General features: G+C 55.6%; 1 protein-coding gene across 1 annotated transcript; it reads left to right on the forward strand.

The window, feature by feature from the left end:
- Window positions 1-3,045: 3,045 nt before the first annotated feature.
- Window positions 3,046-11,838, forward strand: LOC115524815 (pepsin A). Its single transcript, XM_030331472.1, has 9 exons — window positions 3,046-3,157; window positions 3,593-3,752; window positions 5,715-5,832; window positions 6,373-6,491; window positions 7,264-7,463; window positions 8,919-9,035; window positions 10,090-10,234; window positions 10,333-10,431; window positions 11,520-11,838. Exons 1-9 carry the CDS (start codon window positions 3,102-3,104, stop codon window positions 11,667-11,669), a joined length of 1,164 nt encoding a protein of 387 aa, XP_030187332.1. The 5' UTR covers window positions 3,046-3,101; the 3' UTR covers window positions 11,670-11,838.
- The last annotated feature ends 4,292 nt before the right edge of the window (window positions 11,839-16,130 follow it).

The following is a 16,130-nucleotide window of genomic DNA, read 5'->3' on the forward strand; positions in this document are numbered from 1 at the left end:
TGGCTTTCGCCTTAGCCCCTGGAAGGGTGTGGCTGGTTAGCACCCTGCATTCAGTCGTCACTACAGTCCCCTGGAAGTGGCAGTACCATTATCCCCATTTTACAGATGAGGAAACTGAGTCTCAGAGAGACCCGATCACTAGGCCCCGGGTCTCACAGACGTTCAGAGGCAGGGCTGGGATTCAACTCTGGACACTGGACCCAGGAGTCTTCAGAAGATTCCTCCACGGCCCGCAGTAAACCCCAGTCAGGCGATGGGGGCGGAAGGCAGAGGGGACAAGAGAGAGAGGCCTGGGTTCAAACCCCTGCTCTCTCACTGTGTCCCTCAGGCAAGCGGCACAACTCCTCTGAGCCTCAGTTTCCTCATCCATAAAATGGGGGTAATAATATTACTTAACAGAGTGAGCTAAGGGTAAGAGGTCAATAGACCTAAGCTCCTGTCTCCTCTAACGGCCAAGGGAGAGAAACACTTGGGATGATCCCACTCCGGGCAAGTCACCAGAATGAGCAGGCAATGGCAAAAACGGCTAATTATGGAATCGTGCCCCTGTTCTGAGTCGCATCCCCGAGCTGCTCTTAACCAAGCCCAGCTTGCTTGGGGTCAGTCAGGACACCGTCTTGAACACTTCTGTGCACCATATAATTCATTGAGAAAAGTGAAAGATGAATAAAACACACATCATGATCTTTATGGTCCGCTCCCCACATCTCAATCCCGAGGGTTCCCTGACTCTCCCCGCTACGACCCACCCACCCACATTTCCAACTTGAAAAGTAGGCACAAATGATTCGGTTCTTTAAAAAAAAGAAAAAAAAAAAGACTCGGTCCTTGTTTCTTTCTTTTTAATTTTTGAATGTTTATTTATTTTTGAGAGAGAGAGAGAGAGAGACAGAGCATGAGTGGGGAAGGGGCAGAGAGAGAGGGAGACCCAGAATCTGAAGCAGGCTCCAGGCTCCGAGCAGTCAGCACAGAGCCCGACGCAGGGCTCGAACTCACAAGCCATGAGATTGTGACCTGAGCCGAAGTCGGACGCTCAACCCACCGAGCCACCCAGGCGCCCCTTGTTTCCTTCTTTTTTCAGAAATTATTTATGAACGGTTTCAGATACACATAACATATACATAAAGTAGAAAGAATAATGATGAGCACCCCCACCCCTGCACACTCCCCCTCCCACCCTCCCCCCTGCTCAATGGCAGCTTTGAGCCAGGGGTTCTGGTGCTCCCAGAACTTAGACAACCATCCGGAGGACCATCAGCTGCCCCGTAGATGTGCTGAGATCATCCCAAAGGTGAGAGTGAGAAAAGCTGGAGGGGAATTAAAGAGAGAGGAGAGGAAGGTACCAAAAGATGGGACCGTGGAAAATACTGGGCAACGATCCACGTTTGGGCCACCAAGATGTCTTCACGGGTCTTCGCGGGTTAAGTGTGAAACACAAGTGTGCTTTGTATTTAACCACCACCGGTCCCAACCTTGATCCACACCGCCCACCCCTCCACAGTCACCCAGAGGCACTGGGGGGGACCTTGGAGCTTTCATAGAATCTGTGTCTCCTGATGCTGGAAAAACCAAGGGTGGCCCAGGGGATCTGATTTCAAAACAAGACCCACAGATAGGGCTGGCAACCTCTCTCTCACTTATATCCCTCCCCGACAATTTCTGAATCAAAGTTTTCACTCCACTGTGGCCCCTGAACACCCCCTACAAGGTAGAGAATCTGGTGGACTGGTAATCCTGTTCTTTCTTTCTTTCTTTTTTAATTTTTTTTTTTTACTTTAGAGAGAGGGAGTGAGAGTGGGGAGGGGCTGAGGGAGAGAAAGAGACAGACAGACGGACAGACAGAATCTTAAGCAGGCTACACACTCAGCCCGGAGCCCAATGTGAGGCTTGATCCCACGACCCTGGGATCATGACCTGAGCCAAAATCAAGAGCCGGTCGCTTAACCAACTGAGCCACCCAGGCGTCCCAGTAGGCATCTTCTAAGAAGAGAATTCTCTTTGAAGCCATTCACATGCTAGTATGAATCTTCCCTGATAGCCTTGCTCTACTGTAGCTGATCTGGCCACGTTTTACACATGAAGCACCTGGGAGCGTCAGGCCCCGGTGGGATCTCCAAGGCGGAGGCTTCCAGCAACCTGAGAGGGTCAGAGAGGAGCAGTAGGGAGAGAAGGAATGTGGAAAGCGAAGGGCACAGACTCCCGTGACAAACCCAGCCTGTTTCAAGTTTGCTTCCTCCAGGAAAGACAGGCCTTGTTCTTCCACGTGCTCCACTCCCTCCTCTTCCTCTCCGCTGCATTTCTGGGCAGACACATTTCTGGGCAGAAATGTGTCCTGAGGGGCGCCCGGCTGGCTCAGTCAGTTAAGCGTCTGACTTCCGCTCAGGTCATGATCTCACGGCTTGTGGGTTCGAGCCCCGCGTCGGGCTCTGGGCTGACAGCTCGGAGCCTGGAGCCTGCTTCGGATTCTGGGTCTCCCTCTCTCTCTCTGCCCCTCCCCACTCACACTCTCTCTCTCTCTCTCTCTCTCTCTCAAAAACTAAATAAACATTAAAAAAATAAAATAAAAAGAAAGAAACGTGTCCTGAGTCCCAAGCCACCAACCTAAGAATGTGTTTTGGGCTAGCAGCTACAGGAACGTGGCCCATCGCCCGGTGGGGAACCGTCCCCTGAGAACCCCAGCCCCCTGTGCCACGGGGGCAAAGCAGGGGGCGACGAGCTTCCTCCGCATCCGTTCCAGGTTAAGTGCACTTTAGACCCATTCTGTCAAAATATTCAAGTTGTCACATTTTAATGGATTCCATGTAAGAAATAGGCCACCCCCCCATAGCTTGCCGCTCCCCCCCCCCCCCAGGTCCATCCCAACTGCGGGCTCTGGTTACAATGGAAATCTACTTCATTGGAAACTTCTCAGAACAGAGCTCGGGGGCGGGGACCGTCTTATCGGGAACTTTTCTGTTTGGGGTTACGATAAGGGGTGACATTGGGAGGCCGATAAGGCTGATCCCCAAGGACCTGGGCTGTATATAAGCAGCAGCTCCCGTGGACTGCGGTACACTTTCCTCCCATCTACCCTTCTCCGGAGATCGGGACCGACGCGAACCATGAAGTGGCTGCTGCTGCTCAGCTTGGTGGCACTCTCTGAGTGTACCATCATCAAGTGAGTCCGGGGCCGCGCTGCCCGAGGAACAGCCATCTCCTCCTGCTGTCTTCCTCCCCGCCTCACGATTTCCTTCCTCCCCTCTCCCCCCATCCGATTCCACTCTGTTCCACTGGCTCCAGTCTCCCTTCTTGTCTCTCTCTCTCTCTCTCTCTCTCTCTCTCTCTGCCTTCTTGGGGACGCAGCCCCGCCGACGTGGGGCTCCAGCCTGGCCACGGCTGGGCGCCCGGCGACTTGGGGCAACCGCTTAACCTCTTTGCCTTAGCGTGCCAAAAAGAGAAGTGTCTCCCACCCCCCGCCTCGGCCTCCCTTCTTCGTCCTCTCCCGGGCTGGCCTTCCGAGGCTTCCGCGGCACCACACGGGCCGACTCCTCGCCCGATTCCTCTTCCTCCTGCCAACTCCCCCCCCACCCCCTTTGCCACTGCTCTGCCACAGGGTTCCCCTCACCAAGAAGAAGACCTTGAGGGAGAACCTGATCGAGCACGGCCTCCTGGATGACTTCCTGAAGAAGTACAGCTTCAACCCAGCCAACAAGTACTTCCACGATGAGTCCGCCACCTTGATAGCCGCCCAGCCCCTGGAAAACTACATGGATGTGAGTGCACGGGCCGGCAACCGGGCAGCTCGGAGGATGGGGCAGCGCTCCGGACCCCCAGGCAGTGACCGCGGGGTCTGCGTCCGGGATCCCAGAGGCCCAGGGAGGGCAGGAAGTCACCGTCAGAGCTGTTGCCATTCATTCACTCTTTCCTCCGGTGTTTATGCATACGGAGCACCTCTTTACGTGTCGGGGACCGTGCTGGGCCCAGGGGCACAGCCCCTGCGCTCAAGGAGCTCACAGTCTTAGGAGGGACACACAGACGGTCCCCAGTGAGCCTCACAACCCCGGCTCAGTGACGGTCTCACACTGTGAGGGTGTGGCCGGGGCAAGCAGGGAAGGAACAACGGGGGGTTTCCAGGGGACAGGAGAGCGTCCCAGAGGGCTGACGGCGTGTGCCAGACCTCGGGACAGCGGGGGACAGAGCGCACGCGAGGAAAGGAGGCCGGTGTTCAGGGAGAGCAGAGAGCTAGAGAGAGAGGCACGATGGAGCACTGAGGGGTCGGTGAGCGTAGCCAAATCAGAGTCTGTCTCCTCAACCGCCACTCAGTTGTCTTCACCGGGAGGGTCGACATGATCGGACTGGAGTTTCAGGAAGATCACTCTGACTCTTCCATCTGGGACCCAATGGCAACACCCTGCCCCTTAGGGGATGTCGTGTCCCCAGTGTACATGGCACTGGGCCACGGCTATGAAGCAAGCTTGCCGGTCGTTAAGAGCATAGACTGTGAAATCTGCCAGACCTGGTGAAAGTTAGGCCGTAGGGCTGAGGGGCCGTGTGACCTTGGGCGAGTCATTTAAATTCTGAGTGAGCCTCAAGTGTCCTTGTCTGTAAAACAGAACCACTAATATCTACCATCGGGGGGTTGCTGTAAGTAATTAATGCAATAACGTTCTTTGGTTTTGTCTGCTCTTTGCGGGGGAAGGGGGTTTGTTTTGGTTTTTGTTTTTTGTTTCTCGTGGGGTTTTGGAGTGCTTAGCACAGGGCCTGGCCTTTGGCAAGAGCTTGGTAAAATTAGCCCACCTATTCACGTAACAAATATTTATGAAGCACCTACTATGTGCCAGAGGCTCAGCGCAAGGAGCTAAGGAAACAATGGTGGATAAACAAAGAGCGTAGGTTCTAGAGGGAAAGGCAAGTAAGAGACAAGTATCTAAGATAATTTCAGGTAATGACTGGCGTCGCAAAGAAGAACTAATCAGAGTAAGGGGAAGGAGAACCATGAGGGAAGGGCAAATTTAGATAAAGCGGTCAGGGAGGGCCTCCTGGCAGAGGTGACAGTCGACTGGAGCACCGAATGAGTGGTGAGAGGGAGCCAGCCGAGGAAAGATCTAGAATAAACATTTGCCCGGCATAAGAAATAGCAAGTGCAAAGGCCCTGGGAGGGGAATGAGCTTGACATCATCATCAAAGAACGGCAAGCCTCACGGGGCTGGAACAGAGCTGGGAAGGGAGAAGGCGCTGCCATTGAGAATAACAATCCCGACTCTGTGCTTTCTTGAACCTGCTACACACACCGAGATTTAGGAATCAGACGCCCATCGTGAGGGGATTTATTTACCTCCCTGTCGGCAGTTTAATGACAAAGTAGTTGAGCCCAGACTCTGATGGGTGCTGTAAGTTTCTACCCCCTGTCCAAGAACGTGCGAACGTTCTCTAGGACTACGAGACTAAGATACACCAGACAAGAGCTGAATGAAGAGGGGACAGCCGATAATCATCAGGTGTTCATGGTGCTTAGAACAGTCAGAGGGTAACAGAGAAGCAATCAGGGAAGACTTCCAGGTGGAGGGGGAGGCCAGGCTGGGCCTTGAAGGATGGATGCATTGGACAGGGAGAGAAAGGCTGGGAGAACGGTGAAGGGAAAGGTGGGAGGTGGGCTGAAGAGACCACCCCGACATAGTCCCCGGGGAGGCCAGGCTGGGGAGCGGTCACTGAGCTGTGCTGTCCCACCCTGGCAGATGGAGTACTTCGGCACCATCGGCATCGGCACCCCCCCTCAGCAGTTCACCGTCATCTTCGACACCGGCTCCTCCAACCTGTGGGTGCCTTCTGTCTACTGCAAGAGCCCTGCCTGCAGTGAGTGCCTGGCCCTGCCCTGCCCGGGTTCTCGGGGACCAACCGACCTGGAGCCCTGAACACCCAGGGGCTTCCACTAGGGTTGAAGCCTGGGGGGAGTCACTCAGGGATTCACTCGGCAGGCATTTCCTGAGCAGCTACTAGGCGCCAAGCCCTGGACTCGGGGGCCCAGGGAGAACGGCGTGAATCACACGCAGTCCCTGCCCTCACGGAGCCCGGTCCACCGGCAGAAAGGATTTGAAAGGGCTCGGCACCACGGACAGCCATGAGCCTGCTCTGTTCAGTGTTAGCCTGGGCGACCTTGGGAGGACCGTGAGGTCTGCTGGGGACCTGCCCTCAGTGACAGGGTCCCTACTGGCCCAACCAGACACAAGTGGAACCTGGGTATGCTTAGGCTCCGAAACCTGGGGTGAGGGTTACATTTCTCCTGCAAAGCCCCACCCAGAACCAAGGCACCCCCTGCCCCCAAGGAACATGCTCTCAGCCTGTGACTCTCGCTCAGCTTTTCGAACTTGACATCGTGACTTCTTGCCCCGGCAGCCAACCACAAGCGCTTCAACCCTCAGGCGTCCTCCACCTACCAGGCCACCAACAACCCAGTCTCCATCGCCTATGGCACCGGCAGCATGACAGGCATCCTGGGATACGACACCGTCCAGGTGAGCACCTGCCAGCCGGCCGCCTCACCCTGCCCAGCCCTGGAGCCATCTTCCGAGGACCCTGGGGACCACGGTGCACCCCCTCCCCCAGAGCCAGCTTATTCAAGCGACCGGGGGGGGGGGGGGCTCGGTGATCACAAAAGTAACCTGAGATGGGATGCAGAGGGGGGGAAAGTGGCAGAGATGTCACAGACATTTCTGGGGGGGGGGGGTAGTAGCGGGTAAGGGAGTGGATTCCCAGAGCCACAGGCCAACCTCAAGCACCCCCAAGTTGAATGGCAGGTAGGGGCCAAGAGCGGAAGGCACAAAGGCTCAGTTCTCTTTCAGCACCTCCTTCCCCTCCTCACCCCCCACTTGCAGCCCCCCTGAGTCACAAGAGCTTCACAAGCACCCCACCCCACCCCAGCCCCTGCAGGTGCAGCAGGGGTCAGGGGCTGTGACTTGTCTGGGGTCTCCTTTGCATCCAATCATCAGAAGCTAGAGCGTGCACGCACATGCACACACACACACACACACACACACGGTGGCCATCTGCTCTGCAGCAAATTCTCACTCCACAGACTGTGGCCATCTGGAGATCAGTCGCAATGGTTACTTCCACAGGAATAACAAGCCTTCCCGGGGACAGCCCTCCTCCCTTCCTTCCTGCCTACCACCCTGGAAGCCAATTCCTACTGGAAATGAACCAGGGACCCTCTGGGCCCAGGGCCGGTACCCACAGTGCTCAGCCAACCCGTGCTGACCGCAAACATCGTGGTTTCCCCCGATCCAGGTCGGAGGCGTCTCAGACACCAACCAGATCTTCGGCCTGAGTGAGACTGAGCCCGGCTCCTTCCTGTACTACGCTCCCTTCGATGGCATCCTGGGCCTGGCCTACCCCCAGATCTCCGCCTCCGGGGCCACACCCGTCTTTGACAACATGTGGAATGAGGGGCTGGTTTCGCAGGATCTCTTCTCAGTCTACCTGAGCGGGTAAGTTGGGCGGGGGGGGGGGGGGGGGGGCGGGTCATAGCCACCTGGCCCCACAGGGGGCTGTCCAAGGCTGGAAAATAGGGCTTGTGTCTTCAACAAGGGAACTTTTAAATGATGAAAGCAAGTTTCCTCTGTTAGTTAAGCAAATCTAGGTTCCGGTTGTGGCTATGAGTTAATTCCAAGAATGAATACAGAATACGCCAAGGGTTGGTTCGATTGAGCAGAGGTTTATGCAAGAATATCAGAGAGTGTCATCAATTTTCCTGAGACACTCGGCTTTCTTGTGACACATCCTTCTCTTTCGAAGCGATTGGTCATGGCCGATGTTTTTCTTGAGCTGTTAACTGTCCCCCTATAACCTCCCTGCGTTGCATTGCACGGTCAGAGGTTTCCAGGGAGCTGGGGTGGGGTTAGGTGAGTGGGGACCATTATATCTGGGGCCAGTTCTTCCGTGGTTAATTTCTTGGAGTCACCCACCTTCGCTTCCCTATCTAACCCGAAACTGCAGTGATTTAGAAAGAGAATGCCCCAGTCACAAGGACCCCTGCAATTTACAACAGGAGGAACCGTTCATCTGTTTTTCCTCCGGGACCCTTAATATTCAAGTCGGCTCTTAAACACAGCCTGCCTTTATGGGTGCTACCCATAAAAGAGGTCAGGGTTTCTCAATCACAGCACTATGGACATTTTAGACCCGATAACTCCTTCTGTTGGGGCTCTCCTGGGCATTATATTTAGTGGCTTCCCTGGCCTCTCTCTCCTAGCTCTCAGTGGCACCCCCTTACGGCCACTGGATCATGACAATCAAAGCATCCCAGACAGGAGCAAATTAGAAACCGCCCCTGTCTGATAACCTGTGAACTACACTGTCAAATCCTTACGAGCAGACACACATCTGTTTCTTTTCTTTCTTTCTTTTTTTTTTTAAATTTTTTAAGCTTATTTATTTTGGGAGCAAGACAGCGCGAGTGGCAGAGAGAGAGAGGGAGAGACAGACCCCCAAGCAGGCCCCGCACTGCCGGCACAGAGCCCAATGCGGGGCTCGATCTCACAGACCGTGAGGTCATGACCTGAGCCGAAAAACCGAGAGTCTGGACGCTTAACCGACTGAGCCGCCCAGGCGCCCCTGCATTCACGGCAGTGAGGGCGAATATGCGGCAGAAACCACACGCGTTGGAACCAGAAAGACCTGGGCTCCGGTCTTGGTCTCGGTTCGGGCACTCGCTGGCTGTGTGGCCTCGGGCAAGTTGCCTCACTTCTTTGAGCCTCGGTTTCCTCTCTGTGAAGCGGAAATAACAGTAGCGACCACTCAGGGGCCTTGGTGTAAGGATCCCAGCTCCTGGGACTGGCAAGAGCTCAATCGCGGGGGTGGCTCTTAGGACACACACAGCAGCTGTTCAGGTCAATGAATGAATGGATGAATCCCTATCTCCCCCCCCCCCGCCCCCACCACAGCAATGACCAGAGTGGCAGCGTGGTGATGTTCGGTGGCATTGATTCTTCTTACTACACTGGAAATCTGAACTGGATCCCTGTTTCTGTCGAGGGTTATTGGCAGATCTCCGTGGACAGGTGAGAGAGAACACTGGATGGGGCAACATCCTGGCAGGGGCCCTGGATCTCCATTGCATACAGATTCCTAGTTAACGGAGCTTTCTAGAATCCCCCTGGAACAGCCAAACGGCCAGCCCAGGGAGATGTACCCCAGCAGGAGAAAGCAGAAGCTGGCCAAGCCAGAGAGATCCCAAGAAAGACACCTCACTGGAGGAGGCGAGCTACTGGGGACCCTCCCCACCCGCCTCAAGATGTTCTGCAAGGATGACACAGCCACGTTCCTTCCCGTCGAACAGACAGGACAATCTATCGGCATCCTTGTCCACACACCCCAGCACTGAGGAGACCCTGAACTGGCACTCACTCCTCCCACCCTAGGGCGAGGGGGCTCATTCCAGGGCATTCATTCCCCCCCCCACTGCCCCCTTTGGAGCCCGCCCCTCCCCCAAGCAGCCTCATTCCCCAGCTGTTTGTCACCCCGCTGGCCTCTTAGGGTGACCACCTACACAGGTTTGCCCAAGAATGAGCAGTTCCCTGGGACGCCAGACTTGCAGTACTAAAACCGGGACCGTCCTGGGCAAACGGGCACGTAGGGTTACCCTGCACCTGCCGCAGCCATGGCTAAAAGTCCCTCACTTCCTCTACCTCCTGCCCCTGCTCCCTATCTCTGTCACTCCCTGCCTGTGATGTCCTCCTCCCGCTCTGTACCTCCCTAGCAACCGCTGGGTGTCCGCTTCCCTGAGAAGCCCTCCCTGATTGCTCAGCACCACCCCCTTTGCCCGCTGGAACATGCTTCTGTTCCCCTGCCACGTGTCCTGCTCCTCCTCCACCGTGAGCTCCCCGCAGCCTGGAACCGTGTGGCTGTCTGGTTTTGCATCCCCCACGCCTAGCACAGAGCAGGCACTCGGTCAATATTTGTTGAGTAACTGAATGCACGATGGAGAAGCTGGAATTTTATGTGTTGGCCTGTGGAGGGAAGGAGGGGACCCTCTGGGGCCACCTGGCTCCTCCTTGGGGAGATCTACCCCCTGGGGACTCAGGGGACCCTTCCTTGTATCTCATCCATGTGTAGCATCACCATGAACGGACAGTCCATCGCTTGTAACGGGGGCTGCCAGGCCATCGTGGACACAGGCACCTCTCTGCTGACCGGCCCAAGCAACGCCATTGCCAACATCCAGAGCGACATTGGAGCCAGCCAGAACTCATACGGCCAGGTGAGTCCGGCCCTGACTGCCCTGTTCTGGACCCAAGTGGCAGGTCTGTCCGCCACGCAGAAGAAACCCAAGTCCTCCTAACCCTCAACTCTTTCCAGATGGGGATCAGCTGCTCAGCCATCAGCAACCTGCCCGACATCGTCTTCACCATCAACGGCAATGAGTACCCACTGCCTCCCAGTGCCTACATCCTGCAGGTAAGGGGGCTCTGGGCCAGCCGCCTAGGTGTGCCTGCAGGGAACGCGGCCACGTACCACACCGCGCCCCACACCCCGCCCCCGGCTTTTGCACAAGGGAAAGGGCGCTTCCACAAGAGGAAGCTGAAGGCTGCTCTGGACAGCCTCCAGAGAAAATAGGATACATTGTAAACAGCTGCATGCATGAAACTGTGGGTGCAGCGCCCCTCCCCCAACAGGGCAAAAGTGAGGCAAAGGCCAGTGGCAGGAAGAGAGGGTTTCCAGCCGCACGCCTGAGTCCAAGCTGGGTGCCAATTACTGGCTCGCGGAGTCTGAGCAAGCGGCAGCCGCTCCCGGCCTCAGTTTCCTGGTCTAAAAACTAGACACGCCAGCTTCCCCCATCCTCCGAGGGTGGTGAGGGTGATCAGGTCAGAGCGACCACATCAAAGGCTCGAAGAGGGTTGAGCAAATGGAAATCGCACCTTCCGCAGGGCGGGGGCTTGTGAAGTAACAAATCTTTACTTGGTAGATTACGAGCCACGGTGGGGGGCGGGGGGGTAGTTTTGCCCAGTGACTCGAGGCTATTCAGCAAGAAGTGCTGGGGTCCGGGGGGCCGTCCCCCAGGCATGCTGATTCATTAGTAGGGGGCGGGGCCTAAACAGTGGGGTTTGCCTAAGCCCCCCAGGTGATTCTAGCGCGCAGCCAAGGTTGTGGCCCGGTGCCCCAGTGAATGAAAAGGACTAACAGCCGATCCCCTATGCCACTGGAGGGGGTCAGAATAATGAGAAAAGGCTGTGTCACCCCAGCTTCCAAAATCCTTCACGGCGGCTGAGTTTTCCCTAAACCCCTCAGCCCCGATGCTGATGTCAGGGTCTGTACAGCTGCCAGAAACACTGGATAATGTCTAGTAATCCCTGGAAACCAATAGTAGAATGAGCAGTTTATACAGGCCGACCCCCGGCCGAGAAGAGCCACATCCCGGACGCCAGCCAGGACGCCGCTCCTTGCGCGTGCCTTGCGGCGGCCCGCGCTGCCTGCGGCTTAGTCCCCAGTGCCTTGTCACTGCCGAGCCTGTGTCCCATCTCCAGCTTCCTTCTCCTCTTCTCCAGAGCCAGCAGGGCTGTATCAGCGGCCTCCAGGGCATGAACCTCCCCACCGCCTCCGGAGAGCTCTGGATCCTGGGTGACGTCTTCATCCGCCAGTACTTTGCCGTCTTCGACAGGGCAAACAACCAGGTCGGCCTGGCCCCCGTGGCCTAAGCCTGCGTCTTTCCCGCCACGTCCCCAGGAAGATCCCGCCTTAGTTGTCCACTCTAGATGTATATAATTCTCCTGATTGTTCTTCCTATGGGATCGTGGAGGCGGAATCTTGGCCCTGTTCCCTATCATACCAATAACGTAGAATAAAAACCCAACCTCCTGAAACACACTCTGTGCAGTCTCTTCTCTTCGTATTTCTCGCTGCACCATGGGGGTTAGAACGCCAGGCCAGGGGGACAAGATGACCACATCCGCTTGGACCGCACCAAGCAGTGACAGTGGTTCACACCCCATAATCGAGTCAGGAAGATGAACAGCCCTCTGCGGGTTTGGCTGGGAGCGTCGTGTAAAGACAGGCACCAGAAATGCCAGGACTGTTGCCTCCTCGTGGAACAGGGCACCAAGGTTCTTGGTGAGGGAGTCAACTTCTTTCTCCCAAAGGCAGTAAGAGTGAGAAAAAGAAAGAGATCGAGGGCAGGTAGCTTTCCACTGACATTCCTAAGCAGGCCAGGCCAGGCAAGGGTTGGAGGGGTGACCAAAGCTGACACCCCCAAATCTACTAGGCTGCTCTCTGTTGGTCAGCTGCTTGATCCAGACCAACGCCTGAAAACCCCTCGAGCCTCTCACTCTGGGTACAGATCACTGAACGGGTCCATTTTCCCATCAATGAGTTAAATTTATTTTTTATTTATTTTTTTAATGCTTACTTATTTTTGAAAGACAGAGAGGCAGAGCGTGAGTAGGGGAGGGGCAGAGTGACAGAGAGAGGGAGACGCAGAATCCGAAGGAGACTCCAGGCTCCGAGCTGTCAGCACAGAGCCCAACGCGGGGCTCAAACTCATGGACCCTGGGATCATGACCTGAACCGAAGCCGGACGCTTAACCGACTGAGTCACCCAGGTGCCCCGCCCTGTCAGTCATTTAAAGAGGACGGTGTTCCAGGCCCCTGAGCAGAGGGTGTGAGAAGGAAGTGAGCAGGCTCATTAGCAGATATCACCCTAGCCATGAAAACAGGAAATTCTTAGAGCATTTCTGCCCATGGGTTTGGAAGCACAATGTCCAATGAGGAACAAAGTTACAAAAGAAGCAGGCAACACCTAGCTTTCTAGGTCGTGCTTCCTGGAGGTGCCCAAGGCAGGTTTCCCAAAGTGATCTCTTTCACCTTGACTCAGCTCAGCGTGATGCCGCTTCCTCCCGGGTTCCTCTCTCGCTGGGGAACCCACTGCAGACCCCAGTTTCTCAGCCGCACCGTGGGAAAAACCCCCACAGCCGGGGGGGCAGCTGGATTCCAGGCTGAGGGTCGGCACTAGGCCTCCCTGCGGACAGGGAGTGACTTTGGGGTGCACAGGACAACATGGCTTTGGAAACTCTCTTGTTGCCATCCTCCCCCGATTTGTCATTTGTCACCCATGCAAATATAAGATGTGGGGCTCTAGGATGTCCCGGTCTCCCTACTGTCACTAATACCCTCCCTACCCCATCTTCCACAGCCGAAAGATCTTTTTGAAACAAATCTGATCACATCTCTCCCTTGCTTAAAGCCTTCTTTTTTTTTTTTTTTTTTTTAATGTTTATTTTTGAGAGAGAGAGAGCACGCTTGCCAGCGGGGTAGGGGCAGGGAGAGAGGGACAGAGGATCCGAGGCACGTTCCACGCTGACAGCAGCGAGCCCAAAATGTGGGGCTCGAACTCATGAACCTCGAGATCACGACCTGAGCCAAATCGGACGCTCTGTCAACTGAGCCCCCCAGGCACCCCCGTGAAGACCTTTAATTAATGCCTTGGAATTGCACAGTTGAATAAGACGATAAGCCCTCCAAGCCTTGCATGCTCTGGTCCCCAGCTACCTTCCCTGCCTCACTTTGACCCCTCTCACCCTGAGCTCCTGCCACCCTGGCCCTTTGCCACCTCCACAGATGCCCAAACTTCTTCCCTACCTCCGGACCTCTGCACACCCCGTCCCTTTTACCCGGCTTGCTGCTCCTTTTCTCCTGACCTGCTAACACCAAGCGTCCTGCAGACCTCAGCTTAAATAGCGCTTCCCTGCGAAGCCCTCCCTGACTACCGTCGCTCGGCTCGGAGCCTGACTCTCCCATCCGTGAGGGCATTCAGTATAACCTGCCATCGTGCATTTATGGGACAGCTTGTTTTCGATCCACCGGGGCAGGGACGGCTGAAGCCTCAGCGTCAAGAGCAGGGCCCGGCACACTGTAGGTGCTCAATAAATATGTGTTGACTGAGCAATGAATTCAAGATGACTTTTTGGAAGGAAACAACAAGGAAATGGATCTGACTTCACCGAGGGCACGCGTAAGACCCAGATGGGTCCGCTCCCACCCCTACCAGCGTTCTGTTCCAGTTGTACGTGGTCCCGAGACAAACAGGTGGACTTCTTGGGTTTCTGGGGAGGAATTTCACACTGTCCTGTCTCCTCTGCTGTGTTTCCGTTTCTGGCATTTCCGGAGCACCTCCCAGGAGCCAGGCGGTGTGCTCAGCTCTGGGGATGCAGGCCCGGCTTCCTGGACCCTTCCCACTCTGCTCCCGGCCCCCGGCAGCTGCAGCCCAGCCCCTCCCTCCCAGCCCCTCTTCCGTTTCCTCACCCTGGGATTCCTGGATCCCGACAGAATCTAAAAAGGCTCCCCTTTAAACAGACCATTTGGACTGAGAAACCCTGAGCTGACGTATCTGATCTGACGCTTCCCATTTCGCCCCACGAGATAAGACGGATTCACATTCCTTTTGTACAGTCTCGGGCTTCTTCGTCTTTCCTCCCCACTCCCCGCAGGCCTTGGGGGTCTGAGCGCAGCTCCCCCTTCACGCTTGTCCAGGGCTGTATTTTCATCTCCTAGGTCTCTGCTCCACTGGTCTGTGGAACCCACAGCGTCGCCGGACGCACTCTGCTGGTAAGGATGGAAACTGGTACAGCCCCCAAGGAACACCATTTGGCAATATCTATCCAAGTTAGAAATGCGTATACCTTCTGGCCCAGTAACGTCACTTCTGGGAATTTCTCTTAAAGATACACTTGCACACGTGCAAAATGATGTAAGTACAAGGTTATTCTTCGTAGCATCTTTTGTAAGAGCAAGATTTGAAACGACCCAAATGTCCACCCGGTGGGGGGCTGGTTTTAAACAACTCGGTGTGCGGGCCGGCAAGGTTTACAATGAGCGTGCTCTCCTAGGTGCTGGGAAAGATCTTGAGAAGAGATGGCTAGGTGAAAACACACATGCAAAGGTGACAACAGGCCTGTGTTATGCTGTCTTTGGATTACAAAGGAAGAAACTAAGATTTCCTTGCACTTACATACCTACCGGACCTGAGAAAGGACACCCAGAATCAGAAACCAGAAAAGGAAGAAGAGGGGGAGCCGGGTAGAAGGGGGATGGGGGAGATGTCTCACTGAATACGGTTTTACGTGTTTGTATTTCTAATGATGTGAACGCACTGCACACTAAAATTCAGGGAAGGTACTCTTAAATCTGAGTTTATCCTAATTCGAAGCCTACTGTGGTTTGTTCTCAAGCCTGTTCATCTAAAAACCTCCAAACCCACAGGGCACCTGGGTGGCTCAGTCGGTGAAGCATCCGACTTCGGCTCAGGTCATGATCTCAGGGTTTGTGGGTTCGAGCCCCGTGTCAGGCTCTGTGCTGACAGCTCGGAGCCTGGAGCCTGCTTTGGATTCTCTCTCTCTCTCAAAAATAAATAAACTAAAGCAAAACAAAACCTCCAAACCCAGGTCTTTTGAACAGGGTCTCCTAATGTGGCCCTTTGGGATCTCCCCAGGTCCAGGGAAACTGACACCGCAGACCAGGCTTCCAGCATCCTCTACTGCTCCTCAGACCCCTCCTAAGCACGGAGTCCCAGGTACGGGACACTGCAGGGCGCTTGGGGAGACACCCAACAACAACCCCCCACCCCCGCCCCTGCATGTTGGAGTCAGAGAATTCAGACCAGCTGCTGAGAATTCAGACCGGCTCATCCCATTCATTAAAAGCAGCTCTCACCCATCTGGGGTCCTGAAGGCAGCCATCAAGCCTGCTGGAGCCAGCCAGCCCTGGACAGGGGCCCATGCATCCTGGGGCTTATTTCGGGCAGAACACGGTCTTACCAAGTTGGATTCCACTGGGGCCTCCCAACATGTCACATCAGCACTGCTTGAAGGAGGACAGCCCTGGGCCCCCCAGGGGTCCTGGGAAGGGACGGTGCTGACCACAGTGTGAGGTAATGGCAGTCCCGGCCAGCCGGGAGGCCCTCTGCAGACAGTCCCCTACCTCTTCTCCAAGTGCCTGCTTGTGCCCGGGAGACAGTATAAAGGAGGCAAGCTCCATCCTTGGCCCTGGCCAGTCGGACATGCTGGAGAGCCAACAGCCTGGGAGCAAGAGGGGGACAAGAGAGGCACGAGGATGCCTTTGTCCACAGGACAGTTCCGAGGCCTGTGCTACACGGTCTCCCAGAGGGC

This window comes from Lynx canadensis, chromosome D1, assembly GCF_007474595.2.
Source record: "Lynx canadensis isolate LIC74 chromosome D1, mLynCan4.pri.v2, whole genome shotgun sequence".
Taxonomy (NCBI): Eukaryota; Metazoa; Chordata; class Mammalia; order Carnivora; family Felidae; genus Lynx; species Lynx canadensis.